We start from the raw sequence: 25982 nt of genomic DNA, 5'->3' as shown, positions 1-25982 counted from the left end.
CTGACAGAGGTGAAACTGAATCTACTTGTTCCAAATTTCATTCTCATGCCTTCACTAGTAGACAAGCCTTCTCTCACTTCTCAGCTGTCTCCTTCCATTTTCCTGATATGTCTGCGTTGACAGTGATGTGTTCACTGGAGTGCAGGAGACCGAACATGACTGGAACTCCTTCACTCATTAAAACTACTCATGGCAAAACAGTGGGATGAGTACCCCTTTCTGTCGATATCAGGGTCATTTCTGACCAGAGACCAAGGAATGGAAGCTGCTGCAATAGATTTTATTAAGTGCTTCCCTTGGCAACAGAGATTCTCAACTGCAAAGTGCTTTGCATTATTGATATGGTACAGCACAACCTTAACAAATTGGGCATCTTGTCCTTGCTGATGTGTATTTGTATCTGCAGGTTTAGTTGTGATATTTTTTAAGCTGAAGCACTAAAATAGTATTACTTTTAAAGAAATCTTAATTTTCTGCAGTATATTCTTAGTGAAGTCCTTTGCCTCAGAGCCTCTTGTGTTTAATTGAAAATTCTCTTTTGGTCCTGATGTCTGTTCCATGTTCCCACTTTCTAGTGAAAGGGCAGAAAGGGTCAGCACTAAGCAGCAGTAAAAGAAGCCAGGGGAAGGGAAAAAAAAAAATCCTGAGTACTTGGCTAGAATACTGCCTTAAAAATTCAATATTTAGAATCCCACCTGCAGAACAGCAGTAATCATCTCTATATGCAGTGCTTCACAAAAGCTTTCTGAACAATTTTGTAAAATTAAAATATGTATTTCACCAGGTTGATCCTGCATTTGGATGACTAAATGTTGGCTTGTGATGAGGCTGTGCTGATTTATTTTCATCAAAACACATTCACAGTTTGCAAATGTAATCATAATGCTGCTATTCAAGTGATGTATTAGAAGGAAGAAGAGTGCAATAGGTGTGTCAATCTGCTATTTTTGACAATAACATATAAACTTAATGAGTTGCCCAGAATGAAAAAACTTCAGGAGTTGCAAAGGAAACAGGTTCTTTTGCCAGCTTAAAGGAGGGGAAAAAAAAAAGTACAACCTAAAAGAATGTTTATTGTACCTTAATTCTCCAGCTATATAGCTGGCATATACGCTACCAATTTGGGACATTTCAACAACAAGATTTGGAGGTATGTGAAATTGAGAGAATGTTTAATAAAAGGAAGGATTTGTCAGAGCTGCACAATTTTTAATCTCAGAATTATTTAGAGGAGAAAGTGGAAGTATTCCTGAGTTGTTAGGGTAAAATCTCGAGACTACAGATGGTGGGTTTTGACTGAAACAAGCTATTAAAAAGAACTTGTTCATCCAAATATATATTAAGAGCCTTCGATGTTCTTTGTAAAGATGGAGAGGACACACGTAGAGCTGTCCGAGGCAGTGAGCAGGAACGCCAGGGCTTCCCGTCTGCCGGAGGAGCCGAGCTACAGACAGATGGCGTCGAGCTCCACCTGCTGCAATATTGTTGTAGTTCCTCTTACCTAGAGCTGCTGGATGCCATCTCAAGAAAAATGGCCGTAAGCATTTTCATGGGAAACTTGGTCATTTCCTCGTGTAATATCACTTTAAGATGATGTTTCGTATATTGCCTTATGATTTTTTTTTTGTTTTTAAAATTGTTTCTTACATATGGAGTTGTATGAGATTTTGTTATTTCACTATAATGAAAGCAGGAAATGATCACCGAAACAGGCCTTTTGATGGCTTAAAAGCAAATTAGACTAACTATGATGAAAGTCTTGATAAGTTGGAAACACTAAAAAAACACCTCAACACCCAGACTCCAAAGATTGTTCAGATAATGTCATGATAATATATTGTTGAGTTTAACAAATTAGACGTACCAGTATTGGTGTTTTCTCCATTTTTTTGTATCTGCACTGAAAATTAAAGAGAGTTCTACTGTTCTATAATTTAAGCTCAGATTGCACCTTTTCAATACATAACGTTGTAACAAAAGATAATGTTGTAGAAAAGGAAGCTATTCCCTTCTGTTTCCTGTGATAAGGCTGATTGAATCACATTATCAGTGCTTGAGTAGAGGGGGTGGTGTATGTGATACCTCCATCCCTGAGCAGTGGTGTAAAGGTTAGGTAGGTTCACGGCTCTTTTTTTCCTTTTCTCGCCAACTGGCAGAGCTGGCTGGCCAGAAGTAGGATGCAGGGAAATGTTGCACCTGAGAGAACTTTTTTTCAGTGCTCTGTGGCATTAGATGCTTGAAATGAATATAGATACGTGGCTCCAGGCCCTGTACCAGTCGGCAGTGTGCTGGTGCTTTCAAGCTATTGAAACCTTAGGGCTACATTCTATCACTCTTCCTGCCCTTGAGTAGTAAGCTATTCTGAAAGACTGTTTTAGCCATGCCATTCAAGGTATCGCCAGCTGTAAAAGCAATGGTACCAGGCTGTTGTAAACATTTTGCTGCTTCTGAAAACAAAATTAATAATTGTCTTTTGGCATTATTTATGTTTTGCATAGACCATTTGTGTTCATGAATATAGAGGAAAGTAGTTAAAAATATTTCAGACTTGTTATGCTCGCAATTTTTTTTAAAGAGTTTTGTTTGGCAACTAGTTTCTAAAATCCAGCCTACTTTTGAAACCCTATTTTTGCAGATGAAGACATTTAGTATTCAGAATCTGCTTTTATTACAAATGGTTAAAATATATAACTTTGATCTTTGGAAAAATATACCACATATTGATGATAAGATTTATGTAATGACAAATACTTAATTTTTATTTTCCCTGAAGTTCAGTGTAACAGGCTCTCCATACTGAATGCATACTCATCCCCAGTAATCTTTGATTAGCTTTTCCAACAGATGAAGTATGGGTGCCCACTCAGGCTATGAAAGGATTCCTTTCTTGTTCAGTGTGTGAATGAGGTTTTCTTATTCACGGAGGCAGACTCTCAGGTGTATTGGTAGTCCTTTAAGATTTGTGCTCCTGAGTAGTGTCAATTTGCTATCTCTCTCTGCTGCTGATAAATCTTGGTCAAGTGCACCTCAATTGCATGAAATAGTGGAGCTTTCAGACTTCTCTCTGACATTTCATTAGTCTGTCCTTCTACTCTGGCTGCAGAAAAACATTTTTCCATTCCAGTTACTTTGCTCTTAGTACCATTCCTGAGTTTGGGTTTGCTCTCCCATCTGCCCTCCTTCCCCAGTAGTTTTCTACTTGTTTGTGGGCTGCCTCACTGGTGTCTGCAGTTCGGCAATGGGTGAAGATACTGTTCCTTACACTTTGAACCTTTGTTCTGCTGAAATGTTACATAGGAACGTAAAATTGGAAAGAATTTTGTGCCTACTCAAGTCAAGATTCCAGCAAGCAAAATGCTCTGCTCTCGATTTGTCTTTTGTTTTGTTTTTTTAAATACTTGAATGTTTCCAGACTTTGCTGTGCTGTGCAGAAGCTATACAGCATAGCAATTATTTAATCTGTAGCTCTGAGTCTGCTGTGCAGCCTTTTTTGTACATCAAGCCCACCCTGGCTATATGGATGCAACTTGGTAGGGCCTGCAGCTTTGCTTTGCTTGGAATCAATAAATGAGCTCTTTGATCTAAAACTAGTGCAGGAAGAAATTACTGTTTTCATATCCTTTTTAGCCTAAGCACCATACACTGCTGAGTGATCTGAAGTCTTTTATTAATCTACCTATATAATTTTTAAATAGGAGGGAATATTTCTTCCTTCCACTTGAATAAACTGATGGTTGAAGGAGTTCTAAAAGTGTACTTGTGTTTGACTTCGTGGCTTTTTATGAGTCTGTGCCTGCCTTGTGGGTGAAAGCACAGACTAAAGAATAGTGGTCTATCACAGTGTGTATCTTCAGGGAAGAGCAATTGCAGGTAAGTAATTTTCTATTCCTGGTTTTGGAAATTGGATTTTCTTTTTATGTTAGACACAGTAGTCTATATAACAGTCTTCCAAGAGAGAAGTTACATTTTCTAAGCATTTAAGCACAGTAATTTAGAAAGCATGTATGCATTTTGCACAGTAGCTTGTCAGCAAGTACTTCATATGAGAATCTATTTGTGCATTAAAGTTACTTAGTGACATTTTAAGCTTTTCTACAATAGACTAGCCATTATTTTTGGTTTAGTTTGCATCTCTGTAGAAAAATTTATTTGCACCATTTAATTTTGAAAATGATTACTTGCTACAGTATGGGTAACTAGCAGTATTTCAAAAATGGTTACATGTTTTTGTTGATTTCTTAGGAACCAGTGAAGAAAGATGTGCTGGAAAGACCACCCAAAGAAGTGGCTGAGGTTACTACTAACAAGTACTCTTTCAGTCCAGAGGTGAGACTACTGCTGAAGCTTTTATTCAAGATGGACTTAAGGCAACAGACAAACATCATGTTTTCATAGGTATTATGCAGTAAAACTCCTTCTGAAGGTACCAGAAAAAAATCGCTGATGTAGGATTCTATTGTAATTTGGTGAAAATAGTGTCTTGAAAATTCATTTGAACTGTTAGTTGTTCCGTGTGCCAGTTCTAGAAGATTGACCTTTTATCACAGTTTAGCATAGAAATGACTAATACATTTAAAATTACTTTTTATTTCAAAAATTTGTATTTTTATTAGACTACATAGGCCAATATTGCACATCCTTAGACCTCAAAAACCTGAAGCTGAAAGTGCTGTTACTTTGCAGTGTTATGTAGAGCTGCACAAATTAACAGTTGTTGAAGATCTAGCCTATACTTGGGTTTTCAACCTTTGTCTGGTGTGAGCCTAACCTGCGATTTTAAATATTGAAAGGCTGGGAGATAATTTCACTTAAAGGCAATTTTTTGGTCATCACAGAGTAGTTACTGTGGAGAATCTGTTCAAACTCATCCAAGACCACCCAAGGTATTTTCGATTTGATAATGTACTTAGGCCTGCCATACAGAGTTAGTGCAGTCTGTGGCTATCTATCCAAAAGCAATTCAGGCCTTGTAAATATAAATAAAATGTTGGAATTGAAGCAAATTTTAATTTCTCTGTATGCATTCAACAATTTATCTGAATTTTATTCGACAATCCAGCAAAAAGGTTTAATTTTTCGTTGTAATGTTGTCTTTGTTAGCTTATTTAAAATTTGATCTATCTCCTCTTTTTTTAGAACAAAACTGAATGCCAGGCAGCTGATTTAATCATACTGTTTTTTGTAAAAGAGAAGAATAAAATGTAAACAAAAGAGAAAGGATGGTACATTTGCAATTATCTGAAAACTGACAAATAACATTTTCTTTCAATTCTTCTTTTAAGTTTTCTTTGAAGGAAAGCACAAGTGTTAGCCTGACTTCAGCATCCAGTAATATCTCATCTATCACAATACAATACTTAATTTCCTTTTTTATCTAACATAAATCAGCCAGTTGTTGGAAGCTAACAAAGTTGAAAAGTGAGATGTGCTATGGAAGTCCTGTGAAAGGTGCAGCTGCACTAGGTGTTTTGCTGGCAGAAGCCCTCTGGCTTGAACACTAGAAACATTCCACCGACGCATTAATTTTTCAGTTTTCACTTACAATTATTATCTATACATCTCATTAAAGAAACGTCTTTTCTTCTGTTTGGACTTTCTGGAATTTTCTCTTAAAGTTAAAAACATACTGTGAAAGGGTGAAGTATGCAGCCCAATCATATACAAGCTGTTTTCCATACAGAGCACTAATTGTTTCAGCAATCAAAACCAGCCTGCTTAGATGTGCATAAAGATTTGAAATAGCATCTCAGCCTCTCTTAAGTAGGTGAGCATTTTCTCTACAGATTGCAGATCTTGGTTGGATATCCTATTGCATGCTTTCTCAGGTGCGTAATAAAGGATCATCTTTATTTCCTTTACTAGTAATTAATTTTTTGGGGCACCTTAAGACACATGAATGCACAGAACTACCTCATTGAATACCTTGGGCCACACCACAGTCTGCATACCACCAAATAAACATTATGTTCTGTGCTCCAAAACCAGCTTTGACTGTGGAGCTTTTCTTAATGTTTTTGTTTTTAGAAATACGATCTCCTTATTTTGAGTCTTAACTGAAAATTTTTCTGGGTTGGTACTTATTAAAATATTTCTCTTCCATGCATATTTCTTGTAGTTAATGCATAAGCACTTGCAGCAGCCATTCCTTATGTCTAGGCCATTGAACAATCTCTTCTTCTTGCCTCGTAGTTTAATGAAGCTCATGGGTGCTTAACTGCCTGTAAGATCTCTGTCAAACTTGAAATCAGCCAATGAATTAAAAGCTGTTGTAATACATGTACACAGAGGCATGCACAGTGGTATCATGTAAGACTGACTTACATGCTTGTAAAATGACACAATGCTGTCCCAGATGATGACTATCTCAGAAAATATTTGGTGATTAAAACTGAACCCTGAGACTGCACATACCTTCTCTATGCTAAGCTCTTCCTAATACTGCAATATTTACTTTCAGTCTGATCCACTGGAACCAGTGAGGAGGCTCCCTCCATTTAGAGAAACAGGAAAGGAGCTGATGACTCTTAGTAAAGCTCTAGCTTGCTCAAGGTAAGGGAATGCAGAGCACGCAGAAATGGGCCAGTCAGGGCTAAAGGAATCTTTGGTTCTGCAGTGACAGCAATTGAATGATAGGTGAAATAACTAACTGTAACAGCTTAGAAAAGATAGTTTACAGTTACTCCTTTATAGGCTTTATGTATACTTAAAATGTTGTCAATGCTGTATGAGGAATGATTGATTGGTAGTTCTGTCTGTATCAATACTATATTGTTTTATTTTTCTTTTTATAAAGGTGCTTGTTACTTTGCACTCTTTTGCATGAGACAGTGCTGTGCCAAGATTTGGTAACAGTCGTAAAAAAGAGTGATGTTAGGATGTATAATGTCTATTATGTGATAGAAAATAATGGTGAAAATATCTACTGCTGTTAAACACCTGCATGGACTCACTTGGAATATACCAGCTTAAGCCTCAGGAAGATACAGATATGGAAGGGACAGATTTTTGTGCCCCTTATCTGAGGGGTAGTGAGCTGTTCTAATAGGACACAGGTTTGGGATCCTGTATGCCTTTTAGTTAGCCAAGTTTGGACAGCAGCTAGTATTCTATGGGACTGACCACAGAAGGTAGCAGGGTGTGCATGCTTTTCCTAGAAAGTATCTTCTGTTGCCACTAGATACAGTAAACTTCTGTCCTAGCAGGGCATTTCTTATGGGCTCATGTAAAGAAGAAAAACCCAAACAACCCAAAACCCAGGGAGGCCTGTTGGGAACTAGCTTTAGCAAACAGCACTTTCCCATTTAGGTACTCATACTCTTAAATGTACTTAGGCTTATTGTCACCCATGTTTCACCATTTTCACTGCAAGTGATGCTCAATATGCTTTTTTGTTGCCATCATGCATTCTGATTGCACTCTAAACTTGCCTATGGAGACCATTCACTCTGTTTTCTGACTATTAGCTTAAACAGTTGCTAAACAAACTGCATAAGACTTGCAGTAGGTGACTAGGGTTTTCTAAACTTTCCTGGAACCTTCTAGAGTTATTGATGTGTTAAGCTAAGAAATGTGATTCATTTGCAACTGATACAGCAAGCAGTAGTACAAAAAGATGATTTATATCTGCAAAGGTTTAGTTACAGCCTGATGCAAATAAAACTGACAAATGACCACTGCCAGCCCCAGAAGTGTACAAATTACACAAGTGTTTATGAGGCTCCTAGACTTTGAGTCTTTGGAGTTTGTTCACTAGATAAAAATAGTTGAATTAAAGCAAGCAGCAATAAGATGGGATGTATATGAAACCCTAATAATTAGGTTAAATCTAAGCAAATATGGCAGTCAAGACAACACATGATACTGTATCAGTGTAATATGTTGAAGACAAATTAGTCTCTTGCATTGTTTGACTGAGATTAACTGTATAAAAGTCAAGGAAGTTAGAGAAGTAGCTGCTTTGCATGTGCTACTGTAGAGGAATCGGAAATTTACATTTCACAATTATGTAGTGTGTTTAAATAATTCCTGAGTTTTTACATCAGAGCAATTTCTAAATTTTATAGTAGTTACTAGTGATAACATTAAATTTCACATTTTCCCCTTTTATCCTTCTTTACCCCCAGTTATTTTTATTATTCACTTACTCTGTTCATTCAGTTGTAGTGAATTTTCACTTGATAAACTTGGCTGAAAATAGTAGTAAACCGTAAACAAAATAATAAATGCTATGTACTTTGGAGGTTGGATAAGCCATTTCAGTAAAGTATGACTTCGTTTTGCCATAAATACACTTTTAGTTATGTTTGTCTGCATTCATTGTTCATTACTAAGTTTCAGTGGGATTGTCTCCATGAGGTCAAGTTAAAATTCTTTTGATAATAACCTGCCAAAGATCAATTTGCTGCTTGATAAGAGTTGCAGGTGCTTGGAGTTTGCTTTTGCTTGCTTTTACATTATTTTCAGATTAGTAGGATAAAAAATACTTGCAAGTGTTCTGCAGGATGAAAATTCCCATCAACTTTGGTACTGAAGATCTTGATTGTTTTAGTCTAATATCTACAAAGGAATTTGTTAATACTTTTTAAGCAAGCTGGACCATTCATTTCAATGCAGTGCACAATTTGAACAAATGAAGTGTCATTTTGTTAGTAAGTTAACATGAGGGGTCTTGATTTGATACTTGTTGGCGAATGTGCTTTTGAAATGCCATTAGGATCTACATGGCATTTTTTTGTATCTTGGCCAGCCTAGAGTTGTTTAGGATCAGCTGAGCTTTTCCACAGCATTGAAATTTTCTCCAGTTCAGTAGATTGAGTTTCCAAGCTTATAATTGTAGAGACCTGTGAAATTAAATAAGATTTTATAAAAACCTAGATCATCTTCAAGATTATAGCAAGTAACGTGATACAGGACTACTTTCACAGAAAATGGTGTTTGGGGCCTTGGAGGGACTAAATCTGAAGAATTCAATGGTGTGAAAGGCTGTGCTTTTCAAAGTTAGCCTTTTCATGTGCTAAAGAAGCTCCATGTAGGGTAAGAGTGGTACAAACTGAAGCTGGTGTGATTTGTCAGTGCCAAAGAAGGGAAAAAAAGTAATTTGCCTCCTTGTGCAGTCTGTTTCTGACTCTTACAGCATTGTTGAGCGCTATATGGGGAGGTCAGAAATGCTGTGGGAGTGTGGGGCTGCCAAGATATGGATCCTAATTCTTGGCTGAGCAGCTAACTTTATGTACCTTCATGCAAATCTCTTGACCCCTCTGCAGCTCTATCAAGTAAATTGGGATTGGAAACTAGGCAATGTATCTGAACTAAACTCGCTGCATAAAGATATGGCTTTTAAATTAACATGAATGCAGAATGTGAATGAGGATTGCTTTCATTACGGAAGGCAAATTTATTTTTTTTTGCATATAGGGCATATTTTTTCCCTACAGTTTTATTTTTAATTTTTTAAATCTTATTACCACTATCTTATGCTTTTAGGGATGTTAATTCAATAAATCTTGCAATGCCTAGCACTCGTTATATGCAGGCATTGTCTTATTCATCTCTGCAGCACTGCTAGGTGTTAGGTGGATAAATATTACTACTGTCATAGGTATAGTAGAGAAGTCAAACTTGGGATGAAAGATTAATTATCACTGGAACAGCTAGAGCTGGAACTTCAGGTGTCTCAGGTAAGTAAATGCCTTAGCTATTCTTCTAGGCTTCAGTGATGTCTTTATTTCTCTCATTTTTATTTTTATTTCCAAAATTGGCCTACTAAATTAGAAGCTCCAGGGAAGGTTGTCTTATGAGATCCAGCCCATTACTCTGAGTGAGTGCAGTTGTTTCCTGTAACAGATGAAGTGTTTAGTCTAGTCTACTTTTAACTGAAGATGCTTCTTGTTTCCTGTACCACATTACGATAAATGCATATTTGCTTTCCACTGAATTTTTAATGGTAATGCAATCTGAAAAATTATGTTAAATGTAAATAATTTTATGACGTAAATAGATTTGATCCTAAAGTGGTTTGATGTCATGTCTTTTTCTGTGAGTGATTAAACTCCTAGATTTTAGTCTTTTCATCCCTCCTTACCTCCAGAAGCCAATATAGCTGAAGGGAGAAACAAGATTATATTCCTTTAAGTACATTATCAGCAGAATTGTTTAAGTCCTGATCAGACCTGCACCACAATCACAGAGAATAGTGATATTGTGCAATTGTTCTTAAATATCTAATTTAGCTTGCAGAGTCCTTTTTAGTGCTGCTGCAGACTATGGAAAGAATTTAAGTCCATTTTAATATCCCAAGCAGAGTCTGAAGTACTTATCAAGTAAGAAAATACCTACCTGTTAAAGCATCTCCAACTGTGCCATCTCCTTCTAGTCCCATAAATCTAATTCAGTTGCATCCAAAACTAGTTTAATGGGATTTCAGATACCTTGGTGGAAATATTCCTGACCACAAGTTTTCCATGGCAATTGAAATGGATGGTAGATGAACAAAGGGGAAGACTTAACCTTGTCTTGTCGTTAATAAATGTATGTTTACTATTACACTTGATAAACAGTGAATGATATATTTACACACGTTTTGTTTTTTGAACATCGGAAGTGTAGCATGGTCAGGGCCTAGTCAAAGCTGCTTAGTACCTCAGGAGAAATGTGCCTCTTTATTCTTGTGTAGGCAATGGTCACACTAGTTTCTGGAAAGCACTGTTATCTAAATAAATGCTCAAATGAAGTTTGCCTGTCATGTGGTGCAGTACCACACATTCTTTACCCTGTAATCTTAGTGATCCTTTAACACATCTAATATAATTAATTCTATTTTTTGTGGCAATTAAATGATGAATCCTACATGTTTTATATTATTTAAGAAGTGAAGTACGATATGAACTATAATGGCCATGGAGAAATTTGCTCGAGAAGTCAGGGAAACAGATTTTAAAATATGAACTCACTTTCCCTTAATGCCCTCTGAAATGTATGGTAGCCAAATGACCTAGTATATGGAAAAATATCCAACAGACTTAATATCTGGAAATAAAAGGTAAACATTAACCGTTTTGTTTTTGTTTTTTAATCTTTGTGTTGTGTAAGCCCTGGAAATTCCCTGAGTGCCATTTTATGACCTTTTAAGAATGACAATGTGTTAGCCATTCATCTTGAGTGTTTGCACAATGTTACTTCGACTAAATCTGCATGTAGAAAAAAGATCAGTTAGAAAAACAGAGCAGTCAAACCCAGACTCTTTAACCAAATATTGAAATATGAGGTTGCAGGAAAAGATAATTTCAAGTGAGAATGACTGCACTGCTGGTTTGGACCAGAGGGCATGTTAGGAGAATGACTGCACTGCTGGTTTGGACCAGAGGGCATGTTAGCAATGCTTCTTAGTAACAATTTTAGACTATAGAAAAGGAGCTATTTTGTATTTTCCACTCTGCTTTTTAAAGAAAGAGCAGCAACTTTTAGTTTCAATTAAAGCAGTCAGGCTAGCAGAGCAGCATGCTAATATATGCTACAGGGAGTCGGTGAATACAAATGACCTTTGTGGATTTGTTTTTTGCTCCATTTCCTCCTTTTGATTGAAAAGGAACACCCAGCAGTTGTCATAATTGGACGTTAATTGATACATATTCACAGGAAGTAGTGTCTGTGATCTTGCAGCTTGTTTGTATGAAAGAGTATAATGGAACAAACTGTGAGGAATTTTTTTAATGATTACAGTGACATAGCACAGTCGTATCAATTTTAAAATTATCTCAAAAATGTTTGAAGAGTCATTACTGGAACAGACTTAGCTGCATTCATGAAGCTTTAATATTCTACCTTACACATTAAAAGCATAATTAAAGTGAAGATAAACCTTTATAATGATGACCTCATACCTCCTGTCAGTAATATTCTCTTATACTTTCTTGAGTCTTGATGATGACAGGATGCAGAGGTTGCTTGGACTGCTCATCTTTCAAAACTTATCAGTCACTAATCCCAAGTAGAAAGAGGTACCAGCACTTTCCTACCGATGAGTTGTAGCCAGTCACTTCAGGGAGACACCTGCCAGCTGTCAGATACCATTTTACCACCTAGACACAGCATTAAAATGTAGGAAGGAATTTTCTTATCTTTGTGTAGTCTAAAATGAAAAAAAATTTGGAAAATCTACAGATAATGATCATTCCTGTTCCTTTGTAGATCAATACATCTTACTTCCAGTAGAAACTGCCCATGTAGACACAAAGTAGCTCTGATTTACTTGACTAAGTACTTCCTGATGTCAGATTCAGTGGGTGGAATACAGTATGGCAGAAAAGACAACAGCTTTGTCCTTGAGCATTCAGATATCTTCAGCTTTGAGCTAAGGATTATTGTTTCATTTCTATTACTATTCTTAGCAAAACTAAGCAAACTCAAGAAGCACAGCCCCTTTGAAATGACATTCCACTCTGAAGGAGATCCTTTCTTATTGCTTTCTTCCAATGATATCTGTAAATGGGATCCAGAAATTATATTCAGTAATCCACACTTGTGTGAGGATGTATTATATGAGAACTGAGAAAGTAGAAGTCTTTATAAGTAGGAAATTGTAGAAAGATGTAAGAACAGTTACACAGCAAGAGTTTACCAAAGCATTGGAAGCTTGTAGTTGTTAATCCATAATAAAAGCAGGTTGCCATAAATCACTTCTGTGCTCTAATTCAGCCCACCAAGACCATTTAAGTGTACTGGAAATACCCTTGTTGTTAAACATTGCCACAAAAATTAGTAAAAATTAGCATATTGCCTCAAATGAAACTAGTTGAAAATGTGTAAAAAGGAGGTAGGAAAGTTGATGGAAACTTTGTATGTAGTGACAGTCATCTAAGTGTAGGTGCCCATGTAAAAATAAGTTGTGGTCCTCCTCGGCCAGCGATGTCTAGGAATTGACAGCTTTGAGCTGCAAGGTCAAAGGAGAAGTGTCCATGCTATTCCATGAGCTGGTCAAGCCTTTACTTGCAAAAAGGGCATGCTAAACCTCTGTGTTGTATTTCCCATAGTTTGAAGAAAACAGCTCCTGAGCATCTGTTTCACTGTGCTGTGCTAGTTAAATAAATGTCAAGCTGCTGGCAGTTTAACAGTATTCAACTGGATGCTTTTTATGTTTTAAATTAGGAACTGGACAGCTCTTTAAAATGGTTCGTTTCCTGAAGGCAAATCTCTGTAAGTCGCTCTGCATGCAGGAAGCCTAACCTCTACTAATGCATTCTTTATGCCTGCAACAACAGTTAGACTGTTACCTGAAGAGCAGTTTCTCCTACTTCTTTTTCCTGCTAGTGGCTTTGTAGTTTACTTTAATACAAACCCATTTCAATTCTGTGATTTAAATGGCAAGAAATATGTTATTTCTGGAGTTCTAGTTATGACCTTGTCCATCCTTACCTGTGAATATATACCAATCCTATTCTAATGTATGCAGGCAAAAAAGATGTTGGTGCTTAGAGTTATAAGTTGGCATTCCTTAATTCATAGAGTTTACTGGAAGATGCAGTGTAGTCAGTAAGAGCAGGAACGAGAGGCAGCGTAGAGTTAAGAAGAGGAGAGAAACAGTACTAACTGAGAAGGTGAAACATTTATCTGCCAATTTTAGTTTTCAATGTATTTAATACTTCATAATGTCAGTTGCTTGGAAACCAGTGTTTTGTGCCCTTTTTCTGTTTGGCAGAATTCACTCTAATTGGCATGTTTCTAGCACTGTCACTGCTGGCAGTTTGCAGCATTTTTTTTTTTTTCCAGAAGCAAAAATTTTCTTTTACATGAATGATGGCTCACATTAATTAGATAGCAGTCATGGGTAAAGACAACCATTTAAGTGTATGGATGTATGAATCATTATCTCTACCATCAGTCAGGGGAAAGACTGCTATTCCTATCAACATTTCTGCTTTTCCAGGCTGTTCATTTGAGTCTCAATCTTCTTTCCTTTTGTGCAAAAATACGGTTGTTTATGTTTGAAGTTTCATAAGGGGAAATAGTTCAGATATTAGATTTTACTGTCTATCTAAACACAACAGTCTAATCCCATGTGTTCTGATACAAAATGACACGTTGTCACTGGATGCTTGAACAAAGCTACCACTTTAAAATGGCTTTTCCATTCCTTAGTTAAATGTCACTGCTCTGTACATACCTTTATGTGGTAAGGCAAGACACTAGATCATGAGATTTTTTTCATTTGTGTGAAAATCTTGGGCCAGCAGTATTTCCTGGTAGAGGATCAGGGACCTTAGTGAAGTTCCACTTAACAAGCAGTGAGTTTTTGTTGGTAATATGAACATAAAGTTACTATTGTACATTATTCAGCAAGAAAATGGAAGGCCCAGAAATCTCCAGATGTTTGCTTTTTTTTCTTTTGAAGTTTTAGTAATAGTTTCCCAGAAGTTTTTGGAGAAGAATATAAAGTGAAACCTTGAAATCTCACAGATAAATATTTTCCCCCCAGCCCTTTATCTGTGCGAAGCTATCTTCTCAGTGCTGCTCTGGAAGTACTTCCCCCACTCACCTTTGTTTATGTACTTCTCCAGAGACACCAAGGGCTGGAAACCTAGATGTGCCTACCTGCAAAGAAAACTTTTATATTGAATATTGACAGGAATGGGAGTTACAGCATGGCACAAATGGAGGGATGTGTGTGTGTGCATGTTCTTGTGTTCTGAGACTTCTTAAAAGAGAAATTGCTGCTGCCATTTTTTTCTAGGTGGAGAAGAACATATTTCCAGCTAAGAATAAGCTACTTATTTTGGATGTTGTTTTTTGTATCTCCAGGTAGCCAAATGTTTGTGCCTCTCAATGTTAGAGAATCTTTCCTCATTTTCAAAGGAAAGGTTCTGCCTCTTTTCACAATGGAAGCAGCATCCTCTGTGTTTTGATGTTGTTGTAGTTAATTGAATACCACTCTGAGACATCTTTAAATATGCAGTAATACATGAATACATTCACATGGTGACATCTTTTATAATAGTGTGGGGTATATAGTTTTGACAATCGAAGATCCTTATTTCTTACTGCACAATCTTCTGTGAACATACCACAGATTTACTCATATTTTGTTTCATGACTGACTTTGTGGTCAGATTTTCATGTGATAATATGCATCTTTCCCATTATGCAGATCCTGGGTTTTGTTTTTAAACAGGCGTTTGGGTATAGAATGTTGTACTTGCCTGCAGGAGAATAAAATGGGAATCTACATCTGAAATAATGTGGGTACTCTAGATTGTATGTCTTAAACTCCTCAAACGGATGTTGATATGGTACTACTTTAGTTCCTTGCCAGAATGGTTAATGATTCAGTATGGTAGGTAATGATCACATGTGTCTGAGTTCTGTGAGTTAGTAACTGTATTTAGTAGATTTTTAATGTCATTATCATCTAGTCTTCACTGAATTTAAGAAGACTAGATGTATGAATATTTACCCATTTGGTTCTTACTGTATGATTACTCAACTTTAAAATCAGAGCAGTAACCAGCATGTTCCTGATTCTCCATTGCCTTCTGTGTATACATTTGCATCTCAACTTGGCTGTAAACACTACCCAGTCAGAATTCATTATTTATTTATATTAGTATCTACATATTAATTGTGAATAGTTGGAAGATTTTCCTGTCCACATGCTAAGCTTTCAGGGTATGACCCGAATGTGAAGCTCAATAGTAGGACTTGCTAGATCAGGCTCACTACCATGTAAACTTAACTCCATGGGTTTTGGTAATTTCAGAAGGTGGAGAGTGTATGCGCCCTGTAATAACTCACTGAGTAATCAAAGTGAACAATGCACTAATTCTCAATTATAGTATGACTGCCTTGCATCACTCAGGAATGGTGTGAAGCAGCCTTAATGTAAACAAATTTGGAACATACTGGCATAGATTAAAACACTGACTGTAAAGTACTAAAGAACTGAATGAAATGGTCAACAGCTCCAGCATTTACTGGTAAGAGAGTGGAAGAGATTCTCCAATGGTGTACGTCAGTATCACTGTTGACAACTTAAAAGACATGCAAAGTTTGCACTCCTTCTTGTGTGCTTTGTAAATAAGAAAAGCACTGCGTGCATATGAATTTTCTTTTATCTTGGCATTTCCTGCTGTTTCACAATTACTAGCTATTCAGGTGTTACAGTACCTTGTCAGAAAGTTAAGGGACAAATTACACTAATTACTTCAGCTATTCAATACAGCAACGGCTCAAATGGAGTCTGAGGTGTGTTAATGCACATTCACGCAAGATAGTACTTTGAAGGACTGGAATGATAAAGAAGTGTTATATTCAAACTGAAAGAGAAGTGAGGACAGTAACATTTAATCAATTGAAGTCTGATGAGGATGCAGGTGTTAACGCTTGTGTTCCTGCAGAGGTTACCATAGGATCTTTAATAACTTCAGATTGTCAGAACTTCCATTTTATTATGTGCTTAAAAAGACAGATCCTCCAGTACCATAGTGCCCCCTAAAACTAGGTAAGGTTGTAGATATCAAGTTTAATCCTAATGAAGCAAGCTTCCTGCTCTTGGTGCTTCTTTCAGTGGCTATTTCTTTGAATTCTTTAGTGTCCAAATACTCATCAGCCTCATGTGAAATTTGTGATGGGATCACAGCTTATGGTGGCACAGGTGCAAATAATACTAGGTGTTCATTTAGAAGAATTTTACTGTTTTTTCTAATCCATGGGTTTAGTTTGTAATGTTTATAATACAATTTAGCTGTATTTACTGTAGTTTCAAAGTTATTGTCTCCTGTGCTTTCTGTTTTATACAGAAACTGATTGTTGTATTGTGCTATAAAAAATATTTGCTCGGAATGTTTTTAAGTGGCAGTGTGCATAAAATTGCACTTGCTTTTCACCTGGGAAGCCTTAACTTACATTGCACTACTGACAAACCTGAGTAAGTTAGGCAGTGCCCAGCTGATACTAACCTTGCAACACCCTTAGTAGGGTCTGGCCTTGTGCCCGAAGAGGAGCTTTTATTGGTCTAGTAATAAGTTGATGCAGATTGAAATGCTTTTATGAAAATACAGGAAATGGCATTTAGAAAGCCTATGCTCTCAGCGGCTTTCAGAGAAATGCCACGTGGGTTTCATTTATATTTACAATTGGTTATAAGCCTCTGGAAAAGGCTGAGTTCTTTCTGTGTAGCAGCTGGAGCAGGACATGTTCTGTCATTAGCTTTATTGCTATAAAGGCTGTATCCATTAAGATAAGAAAATTGAATAAGCCATTTTTACGAAAAGGTGGCTAACAATTGCCATGATCAGAGAAATATGTATGTAGTTAGATTGTTTGATAGATACATAGTTGTTTTACTTGTGATCATAATATAATGTTTGGTCTTAGAGAGAGAAGAGTGTCAGGCCGGTAGAAATAGACCGCAACTTCTTTGTGCCTCAGGGAATGGGACAGAGGGAGATTAGCTGGAAGAGTTAATGAGACTGCAGCACCCAGGTAACTCTGCCCACCGCACTGAACACAGTTGCTTAGAGCACAGTCAGTCGCAAGGGTGTGCAGCCTTCTCCCTGTCTTTCTAGCAATTCTGTTGAGGCTGGAGGTGTACCAGCTTAGGGTAAACAAGGATTTGGCATCACATGTTCAGGAGGGCACACAATTCCTTTAGTAAACCATCTCCCACTGATTATTTTTTTTTATACAGTAGATATGAGGTTGTTAACTGTAAAATCTGATCTTCTGGGAAAAAATAATCCTTAGTATCAATCTTTTGAATTTAGCAAAGATGACCCAGTGTACTTAAAGGTATATTTTAAGGTATATTATAGCATCTTGTTTTTCTAGAACCTAAATTATAATTGAGACAAATTTATGATTTCCTTTTGTTTTTGTGAGTCATTTTTTACTCTAAGAAAGGCACCAAGAATCCCAAATCTTAGCAGTAAAAGTTCAGTTCCCTAGTACTTTAATGGCCTCATATTACAATTAACTGATGACCTTGAGTCCCTGAAGGATTTAGAGTAATTTAAGTACAGAGTTGCACCAAGCACTGAGAATACGCTTGCAACCAATTTTCTGTGTATGTAGTATACTACTGGATCACTCCTTTGTGCATGTCATTGACCCTTATCTATAATAATATATTCCAGCAGAGAAAAGGAAGTATTCCATGGTATGTTATTACTGTTCAGGAAACTCTTAGTTTTCATACCGATAAAGATATTAAATTAGAAAAATAAGCCAAATCCTTCTGTCTGAAATGCAGTTGTGACTACAGTTGACTGAATCTCAATTACTTCAATAAACTTACTCCAAATTTCACTTTGATTAATTTACATTTTAATGAACAATTTTCACCTACTTGTCGAGTAGGTAGCTCAGCTAAATTTATTAAGTTATCATATAAACAGAATATTGTGATGCCAGAATTTAAATGGAGAAATATTTGATGTCCTATTCCAGAAATCTACTGTAAGTCTACAGTATAGAAAAGTACATTGGTCACCTCTGTATTTTAAATTTGGATTTATTTTACTGTTTTCCTGACCTTTAGGGTCATTCATAAATATCCTAGAAATAATTCTATGGGATTATGAGAGGATTTTTTTTAAAAATGAGTTAGTTATTATAGCTTTATATGCTGCATTTTTGTTAATTCTTTTATTTCTTTTTGTAATACTTGGGACTTCAGGGGAGTCATAGACTAAAAACATTCATTCACAAGCGTGCATAACGTTTCCTATTCCTATCGGTGTATGAGAGTGATCATTGATTTTGGTATACACTATTAAAGCCTTCTATATTAGTTAAACCTTTAAAAAGGACTGATTGTACTTGCCCTTTATGCGTCTTTTTCCAATAATACTGGTTATGGCTGTTAGTGTAAAAGACCTTTCTGGCTTATAATTATCTTTTCCTACCACTTGCATTTGATTCATGTAATAACCTTATTGTTTGCTGTTCGTGGCATTATAATACACAGCTGCAACAGGGATTTTGATTTTTAAGAAGGAATACTTAGTGTGTGCAGAAATGTAGAAAAAGCACTACGAAGGGGAAAAAAATACTCTTACATACAAATATCTTGATAGTTGACAGAAAGGAGAGAGACAACTACTGGGAAAAGACATAACGCAAGAATTTGAGGCCATTAAACATTTCCTACTATTCAGACAGCAGTCTGTTATGTAAAATACTAGGTCCTTATGAAAAACATTAAGCTGGTCTGATGTGACTGTGAAATCCTTATGTTTTGCCAAAGCATACAGCTTTTCTTATTAGGGACACCTTATTTTCTTTTTTTTCTATCCCCAAGGTTAATATAGAAATATCTAGCAGACAGGTTATCTACCTGAACTGGAAATGTTTTCAGGCTTGTCTTTAGAGTTGCTGGACTTAAAAAATAATGTCAGCAAGACCAAAACCCCAATCCAAACTCAATTAAATTGTACAAGTGTTTTCACCAAGGGAAGTAAGGAGGGAGTAAACTGCTCTCCTTGAACTAGTGGATTTGATGCCTGAAATTTGCACCCTACGTGACCTTCAGGTGCTTTAATACATGTCTGGTAAGAAAAGGGAGTTATTGCTTGTCAGTAAAACAAATGAGGCCCAGCTTTTAAGCCTAGATTGGGTTTGAAAGAATCAATACAGCTTGATGACACTTGCTTCAAGTGTCAGCCACACATTAACTTAAGGGGATGTGTCCTGTGCCTGCATAGTATGCTGGTGTGACTTGAATCAGCTGCTAGTTTCTGGCTAACATTGTAACCAAAGGCTGCAGAGTAATCAGAGTAATTGTGTGCCATATCCCTTTCACTGCCCTAGCTCACCTTTCTTGGTTGGGTTTTTTTTGTTGTGTTTTTTTTTTTTTTTTTTTTTTTTTTTTAACCTGTTGTCATCCTACATGGAGTGCATTATGTAGTCTTCTTTATTTTCTTCTGTGTTACAGCAATACCCGGCCTGTTGCCTTCAGCTCACAGGCTTCACTGGTGCCTTCCTTATTACTAACAATGCAGCCTTTTGACAGCAAGTGCAAATTAGCAGCTAACAGGTAGCTTCAGGGCAGTGCCTGTCAGGCTGTGACAACTGAGTTAAGACCGTGAGGGACCCAGTGGTCAATTGGTTGCTATAAATTAGAATTAGCCAGGGAGTTTTTAAATCAAGTACTGGACAAAGTGATGCTAAGTTCAAGACATCCAATAGTTAACCTGTGCGGTGCTGAAAGAGATAAGGGAAAGATCTTCAAGTTCTTACTGGGGAATTCTTGTCCTTTGTTATATTGTAGAAGGAAATGCTAACATTGAACTCTTGAATATAGAACTGTCAAAGTTGATGGGCAACAGAGTAATTAATTTGATAGCATGTCTTTAGTGCAGTGACCAACTTGTGATTTTTGGCAGGCATCATATAAATTCTGTGAAGCAAGGTGGAGAATACTTTCATATACTTCACCAAGAATCACCAGAGAGGAAGAATGCACTGAAAGCAGCCCAGCAGGCTCAGGTCACAAGATGGAGAACTGAGTTCCAGCCACCCAGATGCTCCTCTGATGTGGAGGAGTCAGATGAAGAGATAAACATGTAAGTCAACTCAGTGGGCTTTGGGTGGTCTGAGAGCAGTGGTTTTAAAAAGTGACCGTTTCCAGTTTCTGATGTTACTTGTTCTTGAAGCAGAATATTACTACTTGTGTGAACTAGAAAGAGAAAATGCTTAAGATCTGGGTAAATGAGCAGCTGTAAACTTAACAAGCATGGAAAAAAGATCCTGTTTAAAAAGGAAGACGTTTAGAAGGCAGGTTATGAACCTGGGAGAGGTTTTGTAGCCAACTCAGAAATGAGTCTCTCAGGAGAAAAGAAGGAGGCCTGATGAGTTTATACCATGCTTTTGTTCCCGCGATGGGACCACAGCATTAAGAATAAAAAAGAATTGCATTCAGCAGGATAAGTGGCTTAGCTTGCGGAGTGGGTTTCTCTCCATTTGATCATTAGATAGTCTTCAATCCTTTGGCTCATGCTGGTCTTACCAGTGCACCTCTAATGCCTGTTGTAATGCTGTCTTCCATTTGTCAGCCCTTGCTAGGTGATGATTAAGTACTTGTTCAGCAGGACAGAGTAGCTCTTCTAGAAGTTACACATCTTTGGAACCTTATTGCATCGAAAGCTCATCCATCTCCAGCAGTCTTTTCTCATCAGTTTGCTGTGGCTTTTTTTCACTCCCAGGTACCAGCTTCCTCTCATTCACCTTAAAGAAGTCACCTATAGCTGTATTATTTAAATAGCACTATGAAGCACTTTGATCCTACGTTAATGAAGGCTATGTGAACATTTTAGGTAAACAAGATTATTCATTTAAAAAAATAATAAATTGAATACATAAGAACCTCCCTGAAAACTTTTTTTAAACTATATGCTTATTATTCTTTTTGATATGTAACTTCTATCTACCCATAACTCAGCTAATCCATGTTTATTGCAGACAAGTAATTTATTACACATATGAAAAATACTATTGCCTTTTTTGTGACCATTCTGATTACTGAAGTAATTTTCTTCTGTAAGGAAAGGCTTCTTTCTTCAGCAAGGCTGACCTATAAAGATTTAATGTTCCTTTTTCCTTTATGAAGGAGGATACCTGCATAAGCAAAATTATCTTCATTTAGACACTGCTTCTCCTAGCAGTAAAAAAAACTTCTATTGGAGCAGAGTATACCAGGCTTGTGGGTGAATACTGACAAAGCCACTTTAATCCTACCTCTGCACCAGGGGTATTGCCAATTGTAAAAATTTATTACTAAATCTTAGAACTATCCTAAAAATCTACAGTAGCAAAAGTTCCTAGTGTGAACATGATATCCTTTAATATTTTCTGTGTGTTGCTTAAAACTAATATTAATTGAGAGTTTAACTTCATTCTTAGAGAAAAGAACTCTAACATCTGCCAGTGTTTTGAAGAGGGACTTCATTAGACTTAGGATCAGATGTCAAAATTAAGGAGTCTTATGGATAACTTTCTCAGCTCCAGGATGTGTTGAGGGGGACAGGAGTACAGAATGAAACACACATGAAACAAGAAACGCATGGCTTTGGCAGGTGTGCCTTTACTCATTCAGTCTGTCCCATGTGGCTTGCACACCTGCAGGAGCCCTGCTAGCACGTGTTAGTTCCAGTTGTGCGGTTATACATATGCTTGCCTGCAGTGGTAAGCAGTTTAAAAGGAGGTGGGGGGAAGCCTAAATACAAAATAGAAACCATTATCTTTTGTGGAGACTTACTTCACTCCTAGCTTTCATAGTGCTGACTTTTAAAAATTAGGAACTTCATGGATTAAGAAAAGCTCTGAAGCAATGTTAAACTGCTGGGGCATGATGTCTCTTTTTAACAAATGATGTCTGGCTTCAGTCTTTCAGAGTGGCTGAAAGTGTTGGCATGCTTTTATATGGACAGATTTCAGTGATGGATGTAGGCCTTTTCCACTCCGCTTCCCTCTCTTATCCTGTAAGACAACAGCAAATATTAAGCCTCTAGTGGGACTTTCTTACTGCTGTTAAATAACTTGTAGCATTTAATTTTGTTATCAACTCTTTTAAATGTATTGACACTCTAAACTTGTTAACAGTTTCTTATCATAACAGACAAAGCAGAAATTTAATTATCCCTCATTAGTAGGAATATGGACTCTGTCAGACACTTCACTGTCTATACAATGGTCTCACTGTCTATTCTGGCATTCTGTTGTTCATTAGGACTACAGAGGGGAGAAAACTGGAAATGTTATTAGAGAAAGCACAAGACAGGCATGTTGTTTTGAACAGTAAAAGTATGTGGAATTCATGTGCTCTGTTATCTTTATTAAGTACAAAATTATAGTTACAATTTATCTAAGATTATCTGAATGAAGAAAACCACTTCTTGAGATTTTGTGTAAGAACTTTTTGGACGGCAGGAACACCTGCCAGCTTATAATGTTTGTTAGATATCTTATTTGATAGACAAAAAAAATGTAAGTTTATTAATTTCTTAATTAGCTGAAGAAAATAGATGTTGATTTCTGTTTAAATATAGTGCTGAGATGCCCGTGCCAGTCTTGTATGTACTATTTACAGTTGCTGCTTCGCTTTAGGAAATTTGTATCAATAGAACGCTTGAGGCATGCACTCATCAACCCTTGTTCCAACTAGTTGCTAGTATGTAGTAGGCCATAGTAAGCTGACACCCCCCAAACTACTTCAGATCTAGAAAGGAAATGTTAATCCAGAATCATTATTTCATTAATCTAGGAAGTCTTTGCTAAAGAAATCTGCATAAAGCTTTGACTCACCTACATCAGTTAAATTCTCTGTTATATTGTTATGGCCAGTATCACTTCAGTTTTTTACGAATTTATGATCCAGCATATAATAGTTCATGTTATATTTTCTGTGTAGACCTCTATCTTCTGTATACTAGCCGTATACGAAGGCTACAAAATCTCACTGTGCTTATTAAGCTTGAATCTCCATTGTCTAACACAAGGTGCAGGTCGTTCTTTTTATACTTGGGAAAACCAGCTGTAAACGTTCTGTTTTCTTGCTCGGTAGCATTTTATAAGTACTTTGCACAGGTATAAATGGCCAAACAGGCTTGTGTCAGTGAAGGAACAGTGCCTACAGCCTATAGAGAACTCAGTTTTCTGTTACATTGGTTTGGCCAGCCCTCAAGGACTCCCTGTCATTGGGGTGAATCTTTTTGACTTTATTGTCTTCTGCGCACACAATATGTTAACCCAGGAAAAACTGAACAGAATTTGAGGCAAATCTTGAAACTTTGGCCTTGTATATAATCCTACTGACTCCATCAGCATGATACCAACAGAAAAAAAGTGTAATGGAAAGTAGGCACAATCTTGGCATCTTTTCTCAAACAAATCAGTCACATTATTTTGTCTGCCCCAAAAATTGATTACACATAAATGCTTAATTGCTAATAATAAGTATTAGTATAAATATGTAAATGCAAATGATACCATATTTATAATTCATAAAGTACTATCAACATTAGAAATATAATTATATATGCTGGTAAACATAAATATCAGATTTGTAATATTAATAAATGCTAATAAGTGCAGTAATTAACAGTTTAGAAATACACCACAGTATTTTTTTAAAGGTAAGGAGAGGAGGGAGTGTGGTGATATGAACATAATAAACAGTTTTACGGTTCTGTCTTCATTTCATATACTCCTATTTTAACTTCAGTCTTTGTCCTTTCCCACAGTTGCTCTCTAACAGAAGGCAACCACCTGAGGAAGTCGGGGAAGAAGAAAAAGACGACCTTGTGGTCTTTCACTCCTGTTTATTCCAGTGTCTTGATTTCAGTCCTCCCTGGAGCAAAAAGGTATATTTGAAGGCAAATATATGTCCTGCCCTCCTTGGTAGGAGGACATGAGTGAAATTCACAGCAATGCAGACCCATAATAGATACACCTAGAGCTGCTGTTCAGCTGGGAATGTGTCCTGAGAATTTCAGGAGTTTATGGTGAAATAGTCTGTCTTTACTAATAACAACTGTTAAATTCTAACATTAAATGATTGAATCCTAATGAGATACTGATAACCTTTTATGTGCACGTGTACACAAACACACATCATTCGCTTTGCTGATCTTCACTCAGCAACTTCTAAGTAGCATAAAGTTTTCTTAAGTGATATAGGTCTCAAGATTATTAGGCTTATTTTAAGGAAAGGCTGTCAAAATTAAATTTTAATCCTAGTTAAAAAAAGTAGGCCTTTTTTTTCATAGGCCTATGAAAGGGAGAGGGAGAATACAGTACTGGTACGGTGTATGCTTCTATATTTTATTCTATATTTTATATTAGTCACTAATACTTACATGCTGCTTTTTCTTAAATACAGAGCTTAGAAGTTACTGTAGAATTCCAAACCCATAAGAGTCCATACCTTAAAGGGATAAATGCTAGAGTCCTCATAGGTGTTACAGCACTGAGCGCATTATCAAGATAGGGCCATTGAAAACTTCACATCCAAAAATATGCTTTCAGGATTCAGAGTTACGTATTAACATTACAAAAACCTTGAGAAGTATCTAGAATTCACTGGGACAATGAAAAAGATCATCTGCTACAGGAGTGCTTAGATGTGTGTATTTCAGCCAGCATGATGCCAGTTTGACTGTTTCTATGACAGTGTAGTATAACATATTTGTTTCTCCTCTTTGCAGTAAATGTATTTTCCAACAACTGTGTGCCATACACTGGCTTTTGGAAGCTTTCACTTTTGAATCCAACGGTTTGATGCATTCAATATTAAGCTGTTAGAATCAAAGGTACGTGTGCAATGCGTCATAGTAGATGGAATGAGGAGTTTGGGACCTTCTGTCCTTTATATGTTGTTGTTTCTCTTCTTTCAAGTAATAACTGTTTGAGTGATACGTTGTTACTTCTGTGCCATGCAACAAACAAATTTTGCCCCCACGAAGTCAGCAGGGAGTTATATAGTCAAATCAGTGGTGCAGCATGGTCCTCTGTTATTGCAGGTTGCAGAACTAGGAGAAAACACTGAGCTATCCCAGCCAAATTTAGCTGTATTTTCTTTTTCTCTTTTGGTTAATAATTATGCAACTTAAATACATGTAGTAATACATGTGTGTATATTCCCATAGCCTTCCCTTGGAGGATTATCCCAGTGAACTCAACAAGAGTTCCATACACATTGTAATTACGGAACAAAGCCAGCTATTAAGTGGTATGTAGTAGCTGGATTTATTCTCTCAATTATGTATGACAGTGATGGGTACTTGTAAAAGATGCATTGCTTCTGAACTTTTATACTGTTAAAAGTAAATATTAAAGTTCCCAACATTTTTAGTCAATAAAATCATTTTGACATAACATGTATTTAAATTATTCATGTTTGGTAAAACAGCAGTTTATGCTTTATTTGCAGGGCAGAGCTCTTCAAAGCTGTTATCTCTGTATATTCTCAGTCAAGACAAACTGTGCCCATGTATAAC

The 25982-nt window shown here is 36.7% G+C and overlaps 1 protein-coding gene across 1 annotated transcript in view; it reads left to right on the top strand.

The window, feature by feature from the left end:
- Positions 1-3238: 3238 nt before the first annotated feature.
- The window catches only part of CCDC60 (coiled-coil domain containing 60), a 37939-nt gene continuing 15195 nt past the window's right edge, over positions 3239-25982 (top strand). Inside the window, 6 exon segments of the mRNA XM_055795074.1 lie at positions 3239-3301; positions 4243-4326; positions 6458-6549; positions 20373-20552; positions 24228-24347; positions 25191-25295. Of these exon segments, the coding sequence (XP_055651049.1) occupies positions 3239-3301; positions 4243-4326; positions 6458-6549; positions 20373-20552; positions 24228-24347; positions 25191-25295 (644 nt within the window).

This window comes from Falco peregrinus, chromosome 2 (genome assembly GCF_023634155.1).
Source record: "Falco peregrinus isolate bFalPer1 chromosome 2, bFalPer1.pri, whole genome shotgun sequence".
Lineage (NCBI taxonomy): Eukaryota > Metazoa > Chordata > Aves > Falconiformes > Falconidae > Falco > Falco peregrinus.
This window is presented reverse-complemented; position numbering and strand designations above follow the sequence as displayed.